General features: G+C 43.3%; 1 protein-coding gene across 3 annotated transcripts in view; it reads left to right on the forward strand.

The window, feature by feature from the left end:
• The window catches only part of RUNX1 (runt related transcription factor 1), a 261,247-nt gene extending 239,369 nt beyond the window's left edge, over positions 1-21,878 (forward strand). For all 3 annotated transcript variants that reach the window (XM_025379064.1, XM_025379066.1, XM_025379065.1), the window contains 2 exons: positions 10,169-10,330; positions 17,081-21,878. In XM_025379064.1, the coding sequence (XP_025234849.1) occupies positions 10,169-10,330; positions 17,081-17,556 (638 nt within the window). In that variant the 3' untranslated portion in view covers positions 17,557-21,878. The remainder of the gene's footprint in view (positions 1-10,168; positions 10,331-17,080) is intronic.
• The last annotated feature ends 236 nt before the right edge of the window (positions 21,879-22,114 follow it).

The raw sequence follows: 22,114 nt of genomic DNA on the forward strand, positions 1-22,114 counted from the left end.
GGCGATGATGATCTCCCAACCTGGGCCTTCCAAGCATAGACCATCGAGCGTGCACAATCCTCTTGATATCAGGTGCCACCTCAATAGAGTGCTCTTCAGAAAATTCTGTTTCTTTAGCTTTGTACAGTCCTGGGGGATGCTGTGCCTCTTCTGCTTGAAGCTTCCCAGCTCCCACTTGAGGTGTCAGTGATTTGTTTTATGGGAGTGAGTATCCTTGTTCTCCACCAAGGATCCAGTCCCAGGATGGAAGCTGCTTGAGATATCCGAGCACTCAACACAGTATTTCTGGCTTATCTTTTTCAAGGAACTAAGAAGGAGGGCAAAGGTGCTAGAGGAGTAGAAGGGAGCAGAAAATCATCTTTACCCTCCTGGAGAAGGAGGAAATGGAGGAGTGGAAGGGAATAAATAGGGTGGCCGTGCAAGAATCTAATGTGCTGGTGTTGGAATTTATCCAACCTGTCTGTAGAGCTCCTTCAGGCCTAGAAAGTTGTATATGGGGGGGCAGAGGTGCAGAAAGTGGGAAGTGCAGAACATCCTTATGGAAAAGATGTCTGCCACAAACGTTTATTTAACAAAGTACAGAGAAAGAATCTGTCTGCAAGGGAGGAGGCAGCAGAAACCAGAAGGTGCCTTCTGTTCCCTCTGAACTGTGGTCCCTCCAGCTGTGTGCACCGAAGGCCACTCTCCCTCCGCCTCAGGGACACGATGCCAACTGAGAATGAGACATGTTCTAAAAACACCCATCTTTTCTGGAAGCTAGTGACCTATCCTTGAACCCTCCCTCCAAAAAAACTCTGCCTAAATACGGAGCCTTTTTCCAGACGCGTCTCAGACTCATCTGGCTGAGGGGAGCAGCCTCATGGTGCAGGGTGAACTGTTTCCCCTGGGAACCGTCTGACAGTGCTAATGAGGAATTGCACTTTGCATTTATAGAGCACCTTTCATCTGTGGATCTCAAAGCTGCCCCACAAACATTAATTAACTCTCACACCTGTGAGGCAAGTGAGCCTGGTTACCCCCATTTTTAGAGGTGAGGAAACAGAGGTTTCAAAAGAAAAGGACTCCAGGGAGAACCAGCAGGGTTGGGGGCGGCGTGATGTGAGGAACCAGCATTCTTGATTCACAGGGCCCTGACCACAAAGCCACAAAGCTTCCCCGGCGAGGTGATGAATACGGGTCCCGGAAGCAGGGAGTGGTGGAGAGGCAGCCACAGGGCTCCCTTCTTCCCTCCCACAGGCAGCCTGCCACCTTCCAGGCTGGCAGGTTGGCGGTGAGGACGGGATCCCTCAAAACCTGAGGCCTTTAAAACAGCCTACCCAGGCAGGGTTCTGTCCCGGCTTGGTCTGACTGCTTCCCTTCAAAGTAATTGCTGGAACAATGAATGTATCTGAGCTACACATGACTAACCAAGATGTCTGCAGCCAGCCAGAGACGAACGGTTGGCAAATCCTGGAGCTGTTTCACAACCTCCCTTTTTTCCAGGATCCAGAGCTGGTGCTGACTGACTCATGTTGTCATGGGATTTCAATGATATAGCAACAGTGTGCTGAGCCCGGTGTCTGCTACCTGGGGGTACCTGTAGTAGGAATAGGTGACTAATCATCTTTACTTGTGCTGTGCCGGAGCTTTGCTCCCTGCTGCAGAGGCCAGAGGAAACACTGCTTCTCAAAGACAGTGGAACTTTCAGGGAAATGTCCCTTTCAGAGCAGAGTCACCCACCCCCAGGGACTCTGAAAGGCCCTGATATCACACACCTCTGAAAGGTGATGCTGGGAAGCATCTGGGGTCACCTCCTTTGCCTGCAGGGGAGCCTAGCCCTTTCTTCCCAGGGGTCGCAGACAGTGAGATGCAAACCACCACTGGGGCTCGCCCTAACACATCACCCTGGAAACTGACTCACATCTCTGAGTCCTGAGTCACATCCTGTTGTGTGTTCTGAGGTCTCCAAGAGGGCATTACACCAGCTCCCCATGACTGAGGTGAACTTGGAGGGAACCCTGGGAACGTCCCTACCTTCCTCCAGGCTGCAAGAGGGAAAAAATTCCTCCAGGGAAATAACCAGGGCTGCCCCTTGGGTTTATATGTTCACCAAGCAGATTTGGGTTTTTCAAAAATAGATGGAAGAAGAACCCTGTGGCCTATGTGACTTTTATTTTTAAATAGCTCTGAGAGATGACTGAAAGACCTGGCATTTTAAAGATGTCAGCCACATAACCAAGAAGGGACTTTCTAACTATAACCTTCTCCAGGCCCAGGATGAAGGAGGGTGCTCAAGGGGTGCTTCTGAGGGTGGGTATTTAAAAGACCCTAGAGTGGACAGTCAGAGGAGGGTCAGGAGGGGTCTCTATCCATCTTCTCCCAGCGCCTGTGGGGAGCATGAGGACAAAGAGGGATGTTTTGAACTTTTCAAAGAACAAGATTTTTTGTTTCATTGATTTTCTCTAATACTTTCCTGTATTTAATTTCACTGGTTCCTAGTCTAATTTTTATTACTTCTTCTCTTCTGCTTGCCTGAGGTCCGCACTGCTTTTTTTCTCCAGTCTCCTGAAGCAGAAGCTTCAGTGACTAATTCTGGATCTTTCTTTTCTAGTATATGTATTCAATGCTATAAATTTCCCTCTAAGCACTGCTCTGTCTGCATCCAAAAATTGTAATAAGTTGTATTTTCATTTAGTTCAAAACACTTTTTAATTTCTCTTGAGACTTTTTATTTGACCCATGGCTAATGTAGAAGTATGTTGTTTAATCTCCAAATATTTGGAGATTTTCCAGTTATCTATTATTGGCTTTTTAGTTTAAATGCATGTGGTCTGAGAAAATACTTTGTATGCTTTCTACACTTTTAAGGATCTTAAAGTGTGTTTTGTAGCCCAGAATATGGCTTATCTTGGTGAATGTGCCATGTGAGCTGAAGAATATGTATTCTGCTGTTAGACAGTATATTCCATAAATGTTAATTAGATCAAGTTGACTGGTAGTACCGTTTAGGTCAACTGTGTCTTAATTTTCTGCCTGCTTGATGTATCAATTACTGAAAGATGGTTGTTGAAGTCTCCAATTGTTATAGCATATTTACCTATTTCTCCTTGTAGTTCTATCAGTTTTTGCCTCATGTTTTTTGACACTCAGTTTTTAGATGGACATATATTAAAGATGATGTCTTCTTAGAGAATTCACCCACATTATCATCATGTAATTCCCTTCTTTATCCCTGAAAATTGTCCTTCCTCTGAAGTCAGCTTTGTATAAAATTAATATAGCTGCTCTAGCTTTCTTTCAATCAGTGTTAGCATGGTGTATCTTTTTCCATCCCTTTACTTGTAATCTGTATGAATATTTTTATTTAAAATAGGTCCCTTGTAGACAATATGTAGTTGGGTCTTATTTTTAATCCACACTGACAATCTCTGTCTTTAAATTGGTGCATTTAGGGTATTCACATTTAACCTAATTATTAATATAACTGGAGTAGTATCAATCATATTTATAACTTTTATATTTGTTGCACCTGATTCTTCCCCACATCTTTTTCTACCTTTTATAGGTTTAAACATCTTATACGATTCCGTTTTATCTCCTGTTAGCATATCAATTATTCTTTTTTAAAAATGTTTTTAGTTATTGCCCTGGAGTTTGAAAAGTATATGTATAACTAATCTACATCTAGCATCAAATAACACTGTACCACTTCTTCCTTCCTATCATTACTGCCTTTTATTTCATTTGTCCACATGCTACAATCACCCAATACCTTGTTACTATTATTGTAAAGTTATCATCTTTCAGATCAGTTAAGAAAAATAAAACTTAATTTTACTTTTAAGGATCTTAAAGTGTGTTTTGTAGCCCAGAATATGGCTTATCTTGGTTCATTGTACCTTAATATAGTACTTTTCTAATGCTCTTCCTTTTTTATGCACTTCTTTTTAATGTTTCTCATAGGGCAGGTCAGCTGGCAATGAATTATTCCAGTTTTGTCAGAAAATATCCTTATTTCTTTGAAGGATAATGTTGCTGGATGCAGAATTATAGTTTGGTAGCTTTTTGGTTGCAACACTTTATTTATTCTGCTTTCTGTTTGCATGGTTTCTGAAGAGAAAGATGATGTAATTCTTATCCTTGTTTCTCTAAGGGTAAGGTGTTGGCTTTTTCCTCTCTCTGGCTTCTTTCAAGATTTTATCTTCTCTTTGGCTTTCTGCAGTTTAAATACGATATGCCTGGGTGTAGATTTGGTATTTATTATGCTTGATGTTCTCTGATCTTTCTGGATCTGTGGTTTGGTATCTGTCATTAATTTTGGAAAACTCGTAGCCATTAATACTTCAAATATTTCTTCCAATGTTTTCTTTTTCTTCTCCATCTGGTATTCCAGTTACACCTTTTGAAACTTTCTCACAGTTCTTAGATGTTCTTTTTCCTCTTTATCTTTTTGTTTGGTAAGTTTCTGTATCTTCGAGTTCATTGGTTCTTTCCTTTGTCATGTCCTGTCTACTAAGTAAGCCATTCCTCATTTCTGTTAGGGTGCTTTTGGTTTTTAGAATTTCCTTTTGAGTGTTAAGAGTTTCAGGCCGGGCACGGTGGCTCACGCCTGCAATCCCAGCACTTTGGAAGGCCAAGGTGGGTGGATCACCTGAGGTCAGGAGTTCAAACCAACCTGGCCAACATGGTGAAACCCTGTCTCTACTAAAAATACAAAAAAAAAAAAAAAAAAGCCAGGCGTGGCGGCAGGTGCCTGTAATCCCAGCTACTCAGGAGGCTGAGGAGGAGAATCGCTTGAACCCAGGAGGTGGAGGTTGCAGTAAGCCGAGATTGCGCCACTGCACTCCAGCGTGGGCTACAGAGTGAGACTCTGTCTCAAAAAAAAAAAAAAGTTTCCATCTCCCGGCCTACATTATCCATCTCTTCTTGCACGTTGTCTTCTTTTTCCATTAGAGCCATTAACATGTTAATCATTGTTAAATTCCCTGTCTGGTAATTCCAAACTCTGTGTCACATCTGGGTCTGGTTCTGATGCTTGCTTTGTCTCTTCAGACTGTGTTTTTTCTTGCCTTTCTTGTAATTTTTAATTGAAAGTTTAATATGATTTATCAGGCAACAGGAACTTAGGCCTTTAGTGTGAGTTATTATTTTCATGTACCTAAGAGTTGGGCTGTATTTAATGTTTGCAGAAGGTACCAGAGACTTCAAATTCCTCTAGTGTCCTTGTTTTTGTCTCCCATGTTATCTGTGAGCTTCTCTATGAACTCCTCCTTAAATAATCAATCTACTGAAGCTCTTTCAGCCATAACCCACTGTTATTATAATATATTGGATCCTGGGAGAATCTGGTGGAGTTCCTGAATGAAAAACCCACAACAGTGCACTTCCTCCTGAAACTGTAGCCCCCAGGATTGTCTTACTCTCACACCAGTCTGTACTCAGCCTCTAGCAATCTGTCAAAATCACCATTAAGTGTTCCCGTCAGTTTATGAATTCAGAAATTCTGCTCCCAGCAAGCAGACCTCACTGTGATTCTCTATGTTTGCCTGCTTCTCAAAATTTGGGGTGGCAGTTTGCCCTGCAACTTCAGCTTTCCATTGGACTTAAGAAAAGTCATGGATTTTCAGTTTGTTCAGCATTTTTTCTTATAAAAACAAGAGTGATGACTCTCAAGCTCTTTACATTTTGGAACTGAAACTAGAAGCAGCAGGACATTCTGATATGAATTATTTAAAAGGGTCACTGTTGACTCTAGAGACATTTTAATATTGCTGCATCAAAAGATAAAAGCACTCTCCTTTCTTCTAGTGTGATATATGCCATGTACACCTCTGAGCTCACCACTAACTTCAACTCTACCTTATCCCTAACTTCCCATTTCAAATGGAAGGGAATGGGGTTCAAGGATGTGAAAAGGGGTCCCTGTTTTACCCATTATTTGATGATTAAAAAGCTGAAAATAACCTATCACAAAATGGCCTCAGTAAAGTGGCTGCATCAGACATCATTTAGCCTGGAAAACCAGTATGCAGAAAGGCTTAAATTTAACTTTTTGAATCCAGTATTATTTATTTATTTATTTATTTATTTATTTATTTATTTAAGACGAAGTCTAGCTCTGTCACCCAGGCTGGAGTGCAGTGGCGCAATCTCAGCTCACTGCAAGCTCCGCCTCCCAGGTTCACGACATTCTCCTGCCTCAGCCTCCCGAATAGCTGGGACCACAGGTGCCCGCCACCACGCCCGGCTAATTTTTTGTATTTTTAGTAGAGACGGGGTTTCACCGTTAGCCAGGATGTTCTCGATCTCCTGACTTCATGATCCACCCACCTCAGCCTCCCAAAGTGCTGGGATTACAGGCAGGAGCCACCACGCCTGGCCCTGAATCCAGTATTTTTTAATGGAAACATGAGTTGGTTGAGATACTGAGTTCCTGCCTTCTCCATCCTAATCCCAAATGTCCAATCTCCTTCCCCCTTTACCATTTAATCTCCTGAGCCCAGCTCCTCTCCAGCCTGAAGAGTGTGTCTGTCAAGACTTTAGCTGTGAACAAAACACTACTACTTGAGCCTTATCCTGGAGCAAATGTGTGTGGTCTCACCAATGAACGTCAGATAAGTCCCTTGGCATGGATTTTTCTTTTTAGAAATATCATCATAAAGGTTACTCAGACTTATTGAGCATTTACTATGGCCAGAAATTGTAATACTTGCTTTCCATATAGTTTATCTCACTTATTCCTATTACTCTTTGAAGTCAGAATTCTAACTATGAACCAGAGAAAATAAGTGACCTGCCTAAGGTCTTCCAGTTGGTTTATGGTGAAGACAGGATGCAAACTGAAATCTGTCTGTGATTTAAGTTCCGTGCTTTCCCTAGTCTCCTCCTTTCAGAGGCAGAACATAAGCATGTAATAGATACCACTAGGGTTCTTGTTTCTACCTTGGGAACAGCTGTTTGCAAGTCCAAATTAGGCAGCTAATCTAGCAGTTAGCCCAGATACAGCCCTGAGGCACCCCAGTAGCTGTAACTCCCAGAAGGCAGGAACCTTCCATTCACTAGTGAGTCCCCAAGACAGTGGCCCAAGTGAAGCCAAAATGTTTGTTGGAAATATGAGTGAATAAAAAAGTAATTTCATGAACATATGAATGAATACATGAATGAATGAAGCAACACCCAGTATAATGATTACTGCAACAGGAAGATGCCTTTCCAAGCATCACAAGGTCCTGGGATCTTCACTGACTATAAGTGCCAGTGGGGCAGGGACCATATTGGTCTTATTCATCACTCTCCTACCAGGTAAATTAGCACATTCCTGGCACACTGTAAATGTTCAATATGCTTTTGTTCCTTTTGATGGACTCACTTATCAGAGGCAGCTCTTTCAAGAACAAGTAGCCCTGTGCTCTGGAGAATGATTTACAGTGGTTCTCTTCCTCAGCCCGTGGCCTTTTCTGGATAACTCCCATCTTACTCCCCTCTACTTCCTCTTCCCAGAATACACCAATTTATTATTACAGGCACCACTCTTCACCCCATGTCTGATTCTTCCCTCACTCTGCTTAATGTACAAGTAAAACAAAGAAATACTGTGTAGGACCTATTGGAATTAGAATCCTGCTCTGTTACCATTGGAAAGGATTTAGGGATCATCTCCCTTCAGAGGTGAGAATAAGAAAGTGTAAGTGAGTAATCCAAGGTCACCCGGTTGCTCACCAGACAGAAAGACCCAGAGCCCACCTCTCCTGCCTGTTAGTCCAGTGCTCGGGTGGCCCGTGAGTTCGTGTTGGCCCTGTCAGACCAAAGACAGTAATGAATATTAAACCCAGAATGCACCATAGTATCAGGCCTTTTTTGTTTTTGTTTTCTATTAGTAACACACGCAGAAGAGGCAGCAACTAAAACCCCAACATCAGAGGCTCACCATCCCCACCTTCTGGCCCACCACTGGCAATGAACCCAAGCACAAGTCACTGTGGTCTCGTGAAAGAAAACTGATGTGGGGGGTTGGGTGGGCTTCAGGGTGTTTATTGCCATCTCCCCCTCCAACACCTGGAAAGCTAAGTTATGGTGTGAAGTCAGAAAATGTGGAATCTGCAACCCTGTCTTTAAAAAAAAAAAAAACTCATAGAACTTGGACTTTAATCATAAAGATTTTACCAAAGCATATTTTTTAAAGGCTGTGAAATATTATGCAACGTTTGCATGGTTTAATTATGAGTTTAGAAAAGCCTAGCACAACTTTTTCACTACAGTAAAACATGACAGAGCATGAATCATGGCATAATACTTTATGCTTAGTGTGGCTTTAGACACGGGGTTAGAGGTGTGAGGCTGTCTACACAACAAGGCATGAATTACTCTACCGCAATTCACGCCCTGGGGGGCTTTCCGACAATTCTGAAACCTCTTTTGTTTGCTTTTAAAATGATTAAAATATTGGAGTACTCTATATTCACTTAGTAAACGTGTGTATCTAGTATATACGCATGACTTATACAAAATATCTAAGTATATGGGTTTTTTTTTCATTTGGAGTAAAATACCTGCAGTAGCATGGGAATACTGAACAGTCTGCTATTTCTGTTTGCCTTTAGTTATTGGAAACACTGTTAGCTGTAAGATTACACAGGAGCTTCAGCCAAGGTTGAACATTTATTTTCTGCTGAGTTTAAAATGGACCAGCTCTTTTGTTCCTTGCCACCTCTTTAAATCCTCTAAAATTTGGAATAAAATGAAGACCTTTCTTTAATATTAGATTTCAAAGATTCCAAGCTAAACTATTTGCCCAGGAACTACCAGGTTTTTTAAACTTAAAAAATCAGTTATTTTCATGCACACACAAAAAAGAAAGAAATGAATCAGTATGAGAGAGGGAGGAAGGGAGGCTGTCAGGAGAATACTGGGGAGGAAGATTTGGGTCTCCAAATGTCTGATTCTGTTATCCACTGTGGCAGCTTCAGAGAGATAAACAGAAAAGCAAATGTGAACTGCTGGAAATGAAAAGCCCCTGTAGGAAGCAGATCTGAATATTTTATAATGAGTAGAAATAGCTCATTTCTTTGTGTCCTGACCTATCCAGAACTTATACCCAGTATTGGAAAGAAGTCTCCTCTTCCTACACTGCTACTTGCAGGATCATGAAGCTCTGGCTGTGAAGACCCTTGGGAGTTATGGTAGTTCACTGTTATCTTTGTCCACAAAGGTGGGACATAAAGAGAAAATTAATGTTTAACTCCAAAGAAGTTAAAACTCTTCTAGTGGGACAGTGTCCAATTTAAATTTCCTTACACATTTGCCTAAGAATAGAGCTGGCTTTCCTCCTCCTTTTCATCTGCAAACAGTATGATGCTTTTGAAAATTAAGACTCCTTTGAACACTGGAGTCAAATTGACAAAATCCATTCTGTCTAAATCTTTTGAAGTCAGACTTTTGTCTCTTTCCTATCCCAGGCCTCTTATAATGGCAACCTATAAAATACCTGCTAAAAACTCTGACTTTTAAAAGTTGCAAACTTGAAGTCCTGAAAAGGACAAACAGAAGGCCTGGGCTGATAGGGCCAGTTCTACTGCTGGGTTTGTGAACTAGTCATTAGACCTCATTGCCAGCTTCCCAGCCAGACCTTCTTTCCTGTCATCCTTGGGAGAGAATTCGCCTTAATATAAAACATTTACCAGCCCATGGAATACTTTTTGCCAAAGGTAAAGGTATTAAAAAAAAAAAAAAAAAGCCCCAAACTCCACATTCTTACCGAACACAGATAAGTGATCCCCTGAGTTTATAAAATGTTTCTGATGATGATAATTCTAATTATTGGCAAAGCTGAAATCATCTCAGCAGTCATGAGATACTTGAAGTTCTCAAGTGCTGCAGTTCCACAGTGTGGACATTAACACTCCTACCTTGAAAGTGTAATCCATTTCTCTCATCATTGTTAGCATGATTAAATAAAACCTTTGGAAGGAATAGGTATCAGGTGAAAATCTCCAAGAATCCAGTCTCTTTTGGAGGGAAATAATCCAACAGAGGCAGATACTTGGACTTGAGTAGGCTTATTAAACCCTGGTACATAGGCCACATACATGTATGTGACATATTTGCACAAAGGCCACTCGTTTCTTATTAAAAGACATTTTTAAAATTCCACCCCACTTTACATATAATTGACCTTTCTGATTCTCTTCAGATACAAGGCAGATCCAGCCATCCCCACCGTGGTCCTATGATCAGTCCTACCAATACCTGGGATCCATTGCCTCTCCTTCTGTGCACCCAGCAACGCCCATTTCACCTGGACGTGCCAGCGGCATGACAACCCTCTCTGCAGAACTTTCCAGTCGACTCTCAAGTAAGCCACTTGAAAACACATTCTTTGCAGCTGAGCTGAGGTGGAAGGTCCGGGAGACTAGAGGTGCATGAAGGAGCTGGCAGAACATTATTAAAAATTGAGTAAAACATGGTTTAAAGACAAGGTGACCTATCTCTACTCTAAGTCCCATGCCCATGCACTGATTTTCTTGGATACTTAGGAGGCAGAGATTGTGGATGTGAAGGCAGAAGTGGCTTGGAGAAGTAGGTTCCTTAGACATTCTAAAGTTGTTCACATTTGGCAAGAAAGGATGGTGACTGAAGGGTTAAGAACAATATAAAAACCCAAAGTAGTCAACTTTTAGGACTCATTATTCCAAATGAATTCTGGACTGATGGGACTGGTCCATGTGGTGGTGGTAAATTTTCACAGATCACATGGACAGCACATGGGGGTACCTGTGGAATGGGAAGTAAATACAGCCACCCCTCGGTATCCATGGAGGACCGGTTCCAGGACCCCCCATGGATACCAAAATCCATGGATGCTCAAGTCCCTCATATAAAATGGTATAATATTTATATATAACTTATATATATCCTGCCATATATTTAAATCATTCCTAGATTACTCATAATACCTAATAAAATGTAAATGCTACGTAAATACTTGTTTTAGTGTACTGTTTAGGGAATGACAAGGAGAAAAGTCTGTATATGTCTAATACAGACACAACCATCCTTTTTTAAAATAGTATTTTTTGATCTATGGTTGGTTAAATAGATGCAGAACTCATGGATATAGAAAACCAACTGTATACCCCAAATTAGACATTTCCAACTAAGCGCTGTTCATATAGAGGCTAGAGGAACAGAGTGAAAAACTCAGGTGTCATGGTTAGCATAATTGTTGTTAATATGAGCTCATTAAGTATTAGTCATTTAACCTATGAGCCCTTTGGGCTTGGCACTCACCTTTGCTCGTGGGCAGGGAAATCAGAGTTACAGAGAAAAATTCCTTTGTTGAAGGCAAAAGAAGAAACTTAGTGTTTGGGGCTTTGAAATTGGAGCTGCACCAAACTGTGAAAATGCTTCAGAGAACTTCAGTGTTATGATGCCTGCAAACACCCTTGCATGTGTGTTTGGGGGAGGGGGTGGGTCTTGCCTTTCAGCTCTTGGGATCAGATTATAGCAGATTAGGGGACAGGCACAGGGGCAGTGGAGTCATGTCTGCCATTTTAAATGTTGTGTAATGTTGTGTTTTCCAGACAGTTGTGATTACTTCAGGTTTCATCAGATGCCTTAGCTGCTTCTCAGAGCTTCACAACAGCAGTACTATTGACATTTGGGGCCAGATAATCCTTTGTTGGGGGAGTCTGTCCTGAGCATTGGAGAATATTTAGCAGCATCCTTGGCCTCTAGATGCCAAAAGTATCCTGCTCACCCCAGTTAGGACAATAAAAAATGTTTCCAGACATTGCCAAGTGTCCCAAGGGGCAAAACTGCCCCCAGGTGAGAACCATTGCCTTCCAGTATTCTTGGGTGCTACAGTAAAATAGGAAAGCCAACTTCAGTGCTCGGTTTTCACATTACTTTTGGCCATTAATGCCAATATTTTCATGGTACATGCTGCTCTAAGGCATTGAGAGAGTAGCACAGGTATCATGGCATCTTGTTTAGGTTGTGGTTTCTAGAAGCTTATCCCTCAAGAACAAAGGCACTTGTCAGCTTTTACTGATTCTTCTCAGTGCACCCACTGGCTGTGGTCTTCATCTGAAATAATGCCTGTTCTCCTTTGAATGCTCCTGCTATAGGTCTGTCCTTTGGAATTTATTACGTAAGTCTTTTGACTTGGTCATCACCCAAGATCAGCACCTTATAGTCCAAGAACCGTGGGGGCCAACTCCTCCAGCTGACTGGTGCTCAGGTGGACGGGTGACTTTTTAAATAAAAGGAATGAGTAACATGTGCACTGCAAAGTCCCATATCACAGTTACATTTGTGAACATCCTGGACTTCAATCACCCAAGGCGTAAGGGAGAACATTTTATGCCATGGGAGTGTGAAGCAGATAAAAACCATGTCCCATTTCAGAACCCAAGAATGATTCTTTTCTTCTTGGAGGGAGGACAGAATTCCAGATGAGCTTTCACAGTGGCACAGAACAGTATGGGAGACTGCTCTTCAATTTGGCAGAACTCCCTCTGAGAAATCAAGCCTGGAGCACAGGCCTGAAAAGTGTTGTCATAAACCTGGAGGCAGGAGGGGGGTGGAATACATAAAAGGAAAGTGGCTGCCTGGCCGACAGCTTTGAGAACCTGACACTGCTCTGTGGCTGCTTTGCCTTTTAATCCAGCCCGACAGCTTTGTGCTCTGCCCCTCTTCCCAGCCCCAGCCCCACCTGGGCTTCCTTCTGCACTGGGGACTTGGACTCTGTCTGTCTCTCTCTCTATCCTTTGCAGACAGACTCCACACCTTGTCTGAAAAGAGTTGTCATCTAGAGGTTTACTTTTTTTTTTCTTTTTCAAAAAAAAATTAATGTTTAGCTGCCAACCTGGGCGACAGACAGCATGCATTAATCTGAGTCATGCAAAAGCTCCTTTTAAGGCAGCCATTACCTGCTCAGGTTGTTTAATCCTCTGGGGGCAGTGGGAGGGGCCCTGGAGCGAGGCTGCTTTCATCCATGTCAAGCTGGAGAGCGAAGACGTGAGCCGTCATGGCAAATATTTAGCCCCATCAATGGGAAAACACTTCCAGCCAAAATACCTGGACCTCCTAAGCCCCAGATTTCCTACTCTTAAAAACTCCCTGTGAATATCAGGGGTCCCCAACTCCTCCCACCCTGCTGCTCAATCAGGGGACACCAGGCCAGCCAAAAGGACAAAAGAGCTATGGCTGGATGGGTGAATTGTGCAGACTGATGGGTCTGAATAAGGGATCTGAGACAAGACACAAAGATGAAAAGCAACATTTGAACACAGCATTTGAATCTGAGCATATCTAGAGGGCCTAAGGTATTTTATTATCAAAATGTGTGTAAAAAAGATAGTTTGACCAAATGGATGGTCTTTTGTAGTATGACATTGCTCATGTGTACACAGAAGGATCACAGGCAGCATTTCAGCTTTCTTTTGGATGTTCTGCCCACAAGTGAAAGAACTATTTTCCCCCAACAGCTGAGACCGTAACATCATTCCAGTGCTTATGTCCATGACAAATCACGGGCTCACTCCGGATTCCAGTAACTTGGTACCATCACCACGTTACCATGTAATAGTTGGAACCTACCGGCAGAGCATGTCCAGACATTGCTGTAAAACAGGGTGACCTTTCATTCATTTTCCAGTGGATTCACCTTTTTGTCTCAGGGCAAATGAAGCAAGAGGAATAATGGGCAGAGTCATTTATTTGTGTCCAGAGTATTGCATCAGATGACAACAAACTGACTGTATTTGCCTAATGCTTTTCCTCCTGTCCCAGCTTCTCCGTAGACTCTCTAAATCTAAATGGAAAAATGGAGTAAAGCTTCCTGTTAACTCTCAAACATGTCACAGCTCTCCATGTCAGCAAAAACAAGTGACACAGGGCTTGCTCACAGATGGCCCCAACAAGCGGGCAGGGATGAACCCTGTGGAATGAGGTGTGGCCTGGCTCGAGAACCGACTAGAGTGTGGCCAAGGAAGGGCAGCCTCAGAACCACTGTCCGTTTACAACTTTTTCCCTGCCCACATGTCTGCCTGGCTTTGAAAAGATTAACAGGAGTGTTTGTTTGAAAGTCAGACTCCTGGTTTCCTCATTAGTGAAGGGATCTGCTACAGACTTGGGCTGTTTCTATAAACTTTAATTACCTCTCTGATGAGGAGTGTATCCCCTCATCACACTCACCCCAAAGGTACAGAGGAGTTCATTTTTAAAAATGTGTTAGGGCAATAAAAGACCATTAGAGGGAGGGAGGATGGGGTGTGGAAGAGACAAGTGAGCGAGAGAAAGAGAGAGAGAGAAAAAAACACACTAGCTCTCCCTGCTGGAATAATAGGCTTGAAATATGAGGAAGTTGATCAACTGCCGATGCCTTCCAAAAACAGATTAATCCACCTTGGTAGCTTTCCTTTCAGAGCAAGCTTTTGGCTCTGTCAACTTTCTCTATCAGCCTGAACTCAAAAGGACACAGGCCACATGCCATCTGAGCTTAAGAGTTATTTTGTGTGTTGATCTGAGAACTTCACATTTTAAAACAACGAATTCATGTTTCTACCGTTTGTTGCTGTCTGTGGATTTGCTGATATAAAGAGGAGAGTCCTAGCCTGGTCATTTAATGAATAATTCTGAGGAACGTGAACTACTCCAGGGTGCCCTCCTACATCTGCAGTGGTGGTTCTCAGCTGGGGTGACTTTGCTTCCCTCACCCCACCCTCAGGATATCTGGCAATGTCTGGAGACATTCTGAGTTGTCACAAGAGGGGAGGGGGATGCTACTAGCATCTACTGGGTAAAGCAGAGATGCTTCCAAACATCCTACAATGAACAAGACAGCCCTCCTCCACCCCAACAAATCATGATCTGGCCCAAAATGTCAACAGTGTCACAGCTGAGAAACTCTGATTTTCAGACATAGGGAACCCTGCCTAGTACACAAATCCTCTGTAGTTCCCAAGGGCGGCCTGTAGGTAAGAAAAATGCAGACAGAGCCAGTGAACCACAGGACAGCGCTAAAGCCAGTTGGTGAAACTGTAAATGCATAATCCTAACAAAATAATGCACAGTCGTAACAAAGTGAGTTTTAGAGACAAAGCTTTACAACTTCTGGTAAAATGCCCTCATGTGCAAAAAACAGAGTAGATAAATCAAGGTCCTATATCTACTTGTGTTGACAAACCAGTGAAGTGCGTAATAGAGAATACCAGGTGAACTCAAGGCTATACTGTTTCTAAAATTGTGGAACTAGTACAAAGGTAGATATGGAGAGGAGGAGTGGTAATGATATTCCCTGACATTCGCTCAACAGTTGCTACTGAGCCATACATTCACTTAAATACTAGGAAATTATCAATTTTTCAACTGTTGAAGGCCTATGAAAATGGCAGTTTTCTATCATTCAACCTAAATACTATGTGTAATGTATTATTATATATTAATAGTGTTAGCATATATTATGTATAACATATTATGTTAGTAACATATTTATGCATCCATTACATTATTATATAGTGTCAAATTATCATTTGTTATATTAATATCACAGATTAGGCTTATATTATTATTGGTATGTTAATATATTGATCAAATAGAGGGTCAGCAAACTTTTTTCTGTGAGGGGCCAAAGAATAAATATTTTAGGGCTGGGTGCAGTGGTTCAGGCCTGTAATCCCAGCACTTCGGGAGGCTGAGACAGGTGGATAACTTGAGGTCAGGAGTTCAAGACCTGCCTGGCCAGCGTAGTGAAATCTTGTCTCTACTAAAAATACAAAAATTGGCCAGGCCTGGTGGTGGGCGCCTGTAATCCCAGCTACTCAAGAGGCTGAGGCAGGAGAACTGCTTGAGCCCAAGAGGTGGTGGGTGCAGTGAGCCAAGATCACACCACTGCACTCCAGCCTTGGTGACAAAGTGAGACTCTGTCTCAAAAAAAAAGAATATTTGCTGTGTGGCCCCTGCAGTCTATATACTGACCACTTGACTTGACAGCAGTGGCTCTAAAGCAGCCATAGGCAGTACATGAAAGAATGAGTGAGGATGTGTTCCAAAGTATGGATGGACACTGAAGTTTGAACTTCCTGTCATTTTCACAGGTCAGGAAGTGTTCTTTTTTGCATTTTCAACCATTTAAAAAAAGTAAAACGCATTCTTACCTACTGGGACATGCAACAATTGGTGGCAGCGAGATCTGGCTGGCAGGCTGCAGTTTGCCAACCCTGGGATTATATGAACATTTTATATATGTTATACATATTATAGTATATACTATTGCATATTACATCTATACTATACCTACTATATTATGCTATACTACATCATTTCATATGTCATATTACATTACATGATATTCTATATTACTGTATTATATTACTGTACCTTATACCATCCTCCTGGGCAGTAGCATTCTCCTGGTCCCCGTCCTGCTGAGCATAGCATCCTGGGTGACCTCATCTTTTTTGGGTGGCAGATTCTGGGTAGAAACCCTCTCCCTGGGCAGTAGCATCCTGGGTGTCCCCCATCCTCCCAGGCCTAGCATCCTGGGTGGTCCCCCTCCTCTCGGAGGTGGCATCCTGGGTGGTCCCTGTCCTCCCGGGTGGTGGCATCCTGGGTGGTCTCTGCCCTCCCAGGCGTAGAATCCTGGGTGGTCCCCCTCCTCTCGGAGGTGGCATCCTGAGTGGTCCCCATCTTCTTGGGAGGTGGCATCCTGGGTGCTCTCCATCCTCCCAGATGGTAGCATCCTGGGTGATCCCTGTCTTCTCAGGAGGTGGCATCCTGAGTGGTCCCCGTCCTTCTGGGCATAGCATTCTGGGTGGTCCCCATACTTCTGGGAGGTGACACGCTGGGTGATCCCCGTCATCTCAGCAGGTGGCATCCTGGGTGGTCCCTGTCCCCCTGGGTTATAGCATCCTGGGTGATCCTCGTCCTCTTGGGAGGTAGCATCCTGGGTGGTCTGCGTCCTCCCCAGCAGTAGCATCCTGGGTGGCTTCCCATCCTCCTAGGCGGTATCATCCTGGGTAGCCCCCCATGGCAGAGGGAAGAGCTGTGGCCTCCGCAACCCCCCACTCACTCCCGCTCCGTTCTCTTGCCCTCCCGGCAGCGGCACCCGACCTGACGGCCTTCAGCGACCCGCGCCAGTTCCCCGCGCTGCCCTCCATCTCTGACCCCCGCATGCACTACCCAGGCGCCTTCACCTACTCCCCGACGCCAGTCACCTCGGGCATCGGCATCGGCATGTCGGCCATGGGCTCGGCCACGCGCTACCACACCTACCTGCCGCCGCCCTACCCCGGCTCATCGCAAGCGCAGGGCGGCCCATTCCAAGCCAGCTCGCCCTCCTACCACCTGTACTACGGCGCCTCGGCCGGCTCCTACCAGTTCTCCATGGTGGGCGGCGAGCGCTCGCCGCCGCGCATCCTGCCGCCCTGCACCAACGCCTCCACCGGCTCCGCGCTGCTCAACCCCAGCCTCCCGAACCAGAGCGACGTGGTGGAGGCCGAGGGCAGCCACAGCAACTCCCCCACCAACATGGCGCCCGCCGCGCGCCTGGAGGAGGCCGTGTGGAGGCCCTACTGAGGCGCCAGGCCCGGCCCGGCTCGGCCCCGCGGGGCGTCGCCTCCTCCTCCGGGCGCCCTGGCCTCCTGTTCCCGACAAGCCTGGCGGGGTCCCGGGCCCGGCCACAGTCCTGGGGCCGAGGGCGCCCGACGGCCAGACGGCCACGAGCTCGCTGTAGGTCAGGCCCCCGCAGCCTCCGGCACCCGGAAGCCCACGCTGCCGCCGCCGTCCGCCGTCCGCCGGCGCCCCGGTCTTCGCGGAGGTGTCCGAGCCGACGCACCTCGAGGGTGTCCACCTGCCCCAGCACCCAGGGGACGCGCTGGAAAGCAAACAGGAAGATTCCCGGAGGGAAACTGTGAATGCTTCTGTTTTAGCAATGCTGTGAATAAAAAGAAAGATTTTATACCCTTGACTTAACTTTTTAACCAAGTTGTTTATTCCAAAGAGTGTGGAATTTTGGTTGGGCTGGGGGGAGAGGGGAGATGCAACTCGCCCTGTTTGGCATCTAATTCTTATTTTTAATTTTTCCGCACCTTATCAATTGCAAAATGCATATTTGCATTTGGGTGGTTTTTATTTTTATATACGTATATATAAATATATATAAATTGAGCTTGCTTCTTTCTTGCTTTGACCATGGAAAGAAATATGATTCCCTTTTCTGTTAAGTTTTATTTAACTTTTCTTTTGGACTTTTGGGTAGTTGTTTTTTTTGAGAAACAGCTACAGCTTTGGGTCATTTTTAACTACTGTATTCCCACAAGGAATCCCCAGATATTTATGTATCTTGATGTTCAGACATTTATGTGTTGATACTTTTTTAATTATTTAAATGTACTTATATTAAGAAAAATATCAAGTACTACATTTTTTTTTTTGTTCTTGATAGTAGCCAAAGTTAAATGTATCACATTGAAGAAGGCTAGAAAAAAAGGATGAGTAATGTGATCACTTGGTTATCCAGAAGTATTGTTTACATTAAACTCCCTTTCATGTTAATCAAACAAGTGGGTAGCTCACGCAGCAATGTTTTTAATAGGATTTTTAGACACTGAGGGTCACTCCAAGGATCAGAAATATGGAATTTTCTGCCAGGCTTACCAAGGGTCTCATATCTAACCTCCTCCTTAAAACAGAGAAGGTCACTCTAGTTCCAGAGGGTTGAGGCAGGTGCCAGTAATTACATCTTTGGAGAGGATTCGATTTCTGTCCAGGGATTTGCTCACCCCAAGGTCATCTGATAATTTCACAGATGCTGTGTAACAGAACACAGCCAAAGTAAACTGTGTAGGGGAGCCACATTTACATAGGAACCAAATCAATGAATTTAGGGGCTACGATTGTAGCAATTTAGGGGCGCACCAGAGGCAGGCCTCAAGGAGCCAATTTCCCTCTGTGTGCCTCAGTGGAGACAAGTGGGAAAACATGGTCCCACCTGTGCAAGACCCCCTGTCCTGTGCTGCTCACTCAACAACATCTTTGTGTTGCTTTCACCAGGCTGAGACCCTACCCTATGTGGTATGTGGACTTTTACCTGTGCACCAGTGTGACAGGAAAGATTCATGTCACTGCTGTCCGTGGCTACAATTCAAAGGTATCCAATGTCACTGTAAATTTTATGGCACTATCTTTATTGGAGGATTTGGTCAGAATTCAGTTGTTGTACAACTCATAAACCCTAACTGCTGATTTTGACATATGTGTGCTCCAAATGATCTGGTGGTTATTTAACGTACCTCTTAAAATTCGTTGAAACGATTTCAGGTCAACTCTGAAGAGTATTTGAAAGCAGGACTTCAGAACAGTGTTTGATTTTTATTTTGTAAATTTAAGCATTCAAATTAGACAAATCTTTGGCTGCAGGCAGCAAAAAACAGCTGGACTTATTTAAAACAACTTGTTTTTGAGTTTTCTTATATATATATTGATTATTTGTTTTACACACATGCAGTAGCACTTTGGTAAGAGTTAAAGAGTAAAGCAGCTTATGTTGTCAGATCGTTCTTATCTAGAGAAGAGCTATAGCAGATCTCGGAGAAACTCGGAATATATTCACTTTCATTTTCCACAGGATTCCCTCCACAACGCAGTTCCATCTATTATTCCATATTACATTTCTGCAGCTAAATTACCATAAAATGTCAGCAAATGTAAAAATTTAATTTCTGAAAAGGACCATTAGCCCATTTCCCCCAAATTGAACGTAAATGTTCTTTTCAGCACATGTTGCCATGTCTGACCTGCAAAAATCCTGGAGAAAAATGAAGGAGAAAATTATGTTTTCCAGTTTAATTCTGTTACCTGAAGATATTCCAACTCAAAACCAGCCTCACGCTCTGATTAGATAATCTTTCACGTTGAACCTTTACTCTCAAAGCCATGTGTGGAGAGGGCTTGTCACTATTGTAGGCTCACTGATTTGGTCATTTAGAGTTTCACAGACTCTTACCAGCATACATAGTATTTAATTGTTTCAAAAAAAAACTAGACCTTAGTTGTTTTGGAGATAGGTCTCACGCAACACATTTTGTGTGTGTGTGTGTGTGTGTGTGTGTGAAAAATTGCATTCATTGACTTCAGGTAGATTAAGGTATCTTTTTATTCATTGCCCTCAGGAAAGTTAAGGTATCAATGAGACCCTCAGGCCAACCATATAATAACTGTATGTGTCTGGTCCAGGAGAAGTATTGAATAAGCCATTTCTACTGCTTACTCATGTCCCTATTTATGATTTCAACATGGACACATATTTCAGTTCTGTTTTTCTCACTATCTGAAAATACATTTCCCTCCATCTCTTCCCCCCAATATCTCCCTCTTTTTCTCTCTTCCTCTGTCTTCCAAACCCCATTTTCTTTCTCCTCATTTTCCCATGTTCTCTTAAGGAGATAGCACATACCCCCACCCAGTACCAAATTTCAGAACACAAGAAGGTCCAGTTCTTCCCCCTTCACATAAAGGAACATGGTGAGTCAGCCTTTCTCCTGTTTATGGGTTTCTTCCAGCAGAGCAGAGACATTGCCAACCATATTGGATCTGCTTGCTGTCCAAACGCAGCAACAAAAGCTTTCCTGGGCGAATCACAATCAGTGAGTAAATAGACAGCCTTTCTGCTGCCTCGGGTTTCTGTGCAGATAAACAGAAATGCTCTGATTAGAAAGGAAATGAATGGTTTCACTCAAATGTCCTGCAATTTAGGATTGCAGATTCCTGCCTTGAAATACCTGTTTCCTTGGGACATTCCGTCCTGGTGATTTTTATTTTTGTTGGTTTTTATTTTTGGGGGGAATGACATGTTTGGGTCTTTTATACATGAAAATTTGTTTGACAATGATCTCACAAAACATTTTTTACATCTGAACAAAATGCCTTTTTGTTTACCCTAGTGTATACATTTGTTTTGGGATTTTTGTGTGTTTGTTGGGAATTTTGTTTTTAGCCAGGTCAGTATTGATGAGGCTGATCATTTGGCTCTTTTTTTTTCTTCCAGAAGAGTTGCATCAACAAAGTTAATTGTATTTATGTATGTAAATAGATTAAGCTTCATTATAAAATATTGTTAATGCCTATAACTTTTCTTTCCATTTTTTTGTGTGTGTTTCTAAGGACTTTTTCTTAGGTTTGCTAAATACTGTAGGGAAAAAAAATGCTTCTTTCTACTTTGTTTATTTTAGACTTTAAAATGAGCTACTTCTTATTCACTTTTGTAAACAGCTAATAGCATGGTTCCAATTTTTTTTAAGTTCACTTTTTTTGTTCTGGGGAAATGAATGTGCAAAAAAGAAAAAGAACTGTTGGTTATTTGTGTTACTCTGGATGTATAAAAATCAATGGAAAAAAATAAACTTTCAAATTGAAATGACGGTATAACACATCTATTGAAAAAGCAACGGGAGATGTGGTCCTATTTAAACCAGCCCCCACTTAGGGTCTACTTGTGTGGCAATTATTGGGTTTAGTAACAAAACATCCTGCCAATTCGTGCATGGGCTCCTTTCTCCCTGGTACAAACGTATCAAACGCATCCTAAAGGGGAACTGTCAAGCTTGTGTCTTCAGCCAGATGACATGAGAGAATACCCCGGAAACCCCTCTCCCAAGTGTTTCTAGATAGCACAGGAGAGCAGGCACTCCACTGTACACAGCCCATGGTACCCAGTTGAGTGGGCCACCTCCCCTCTCCTGGGAGCATTCACCGTGCCCAGCCTGTGCAGGGCAGCTGGACTGCTGCTGTTCAGGAGCCACCAGAGCCTTCCTCTCTTTGTACCACAGTTTCTTCTGTAAATCCAGTGTTCTAATCAGTGTGAATGGCAAATAAACAGTTTGACAAGTACATACACCATATCCAATTGGTTTTGTCTTTCTCTGAGATGGAGGGCTGGGAAACCGAGTAAAGCCCACTGCACACACACTAGAAAGAGAACTCCGGTGAAAAGCTTCAGGCTGAAGCTATGCCCTCACCCCCAGTACTCCCAGCACACCCTGGCTTCTGAAGGCACAAGGGCCTGGAGAAGGCACAGGCTCCCAGGGTTGCTTCTCTGCATATGAAAGAGCACTGAAGCATGTTTTAAAAAATAATA

Source organism: Theropithecus gelada, chromosome 3 (assembly GCF_003255815.1).
Source record: "Theropithecus gelada isolate Dixy chromosome 3, Tgel_1.0, whole genome shotgun sequence".
Classification (NCBI taxonomy): domain Eukaryota; kingdom Metazoa; phylum Chordata; class Mammalia; order Primates; family Cercopithecidae; genus Theropithecus; species Theropithecus gelada.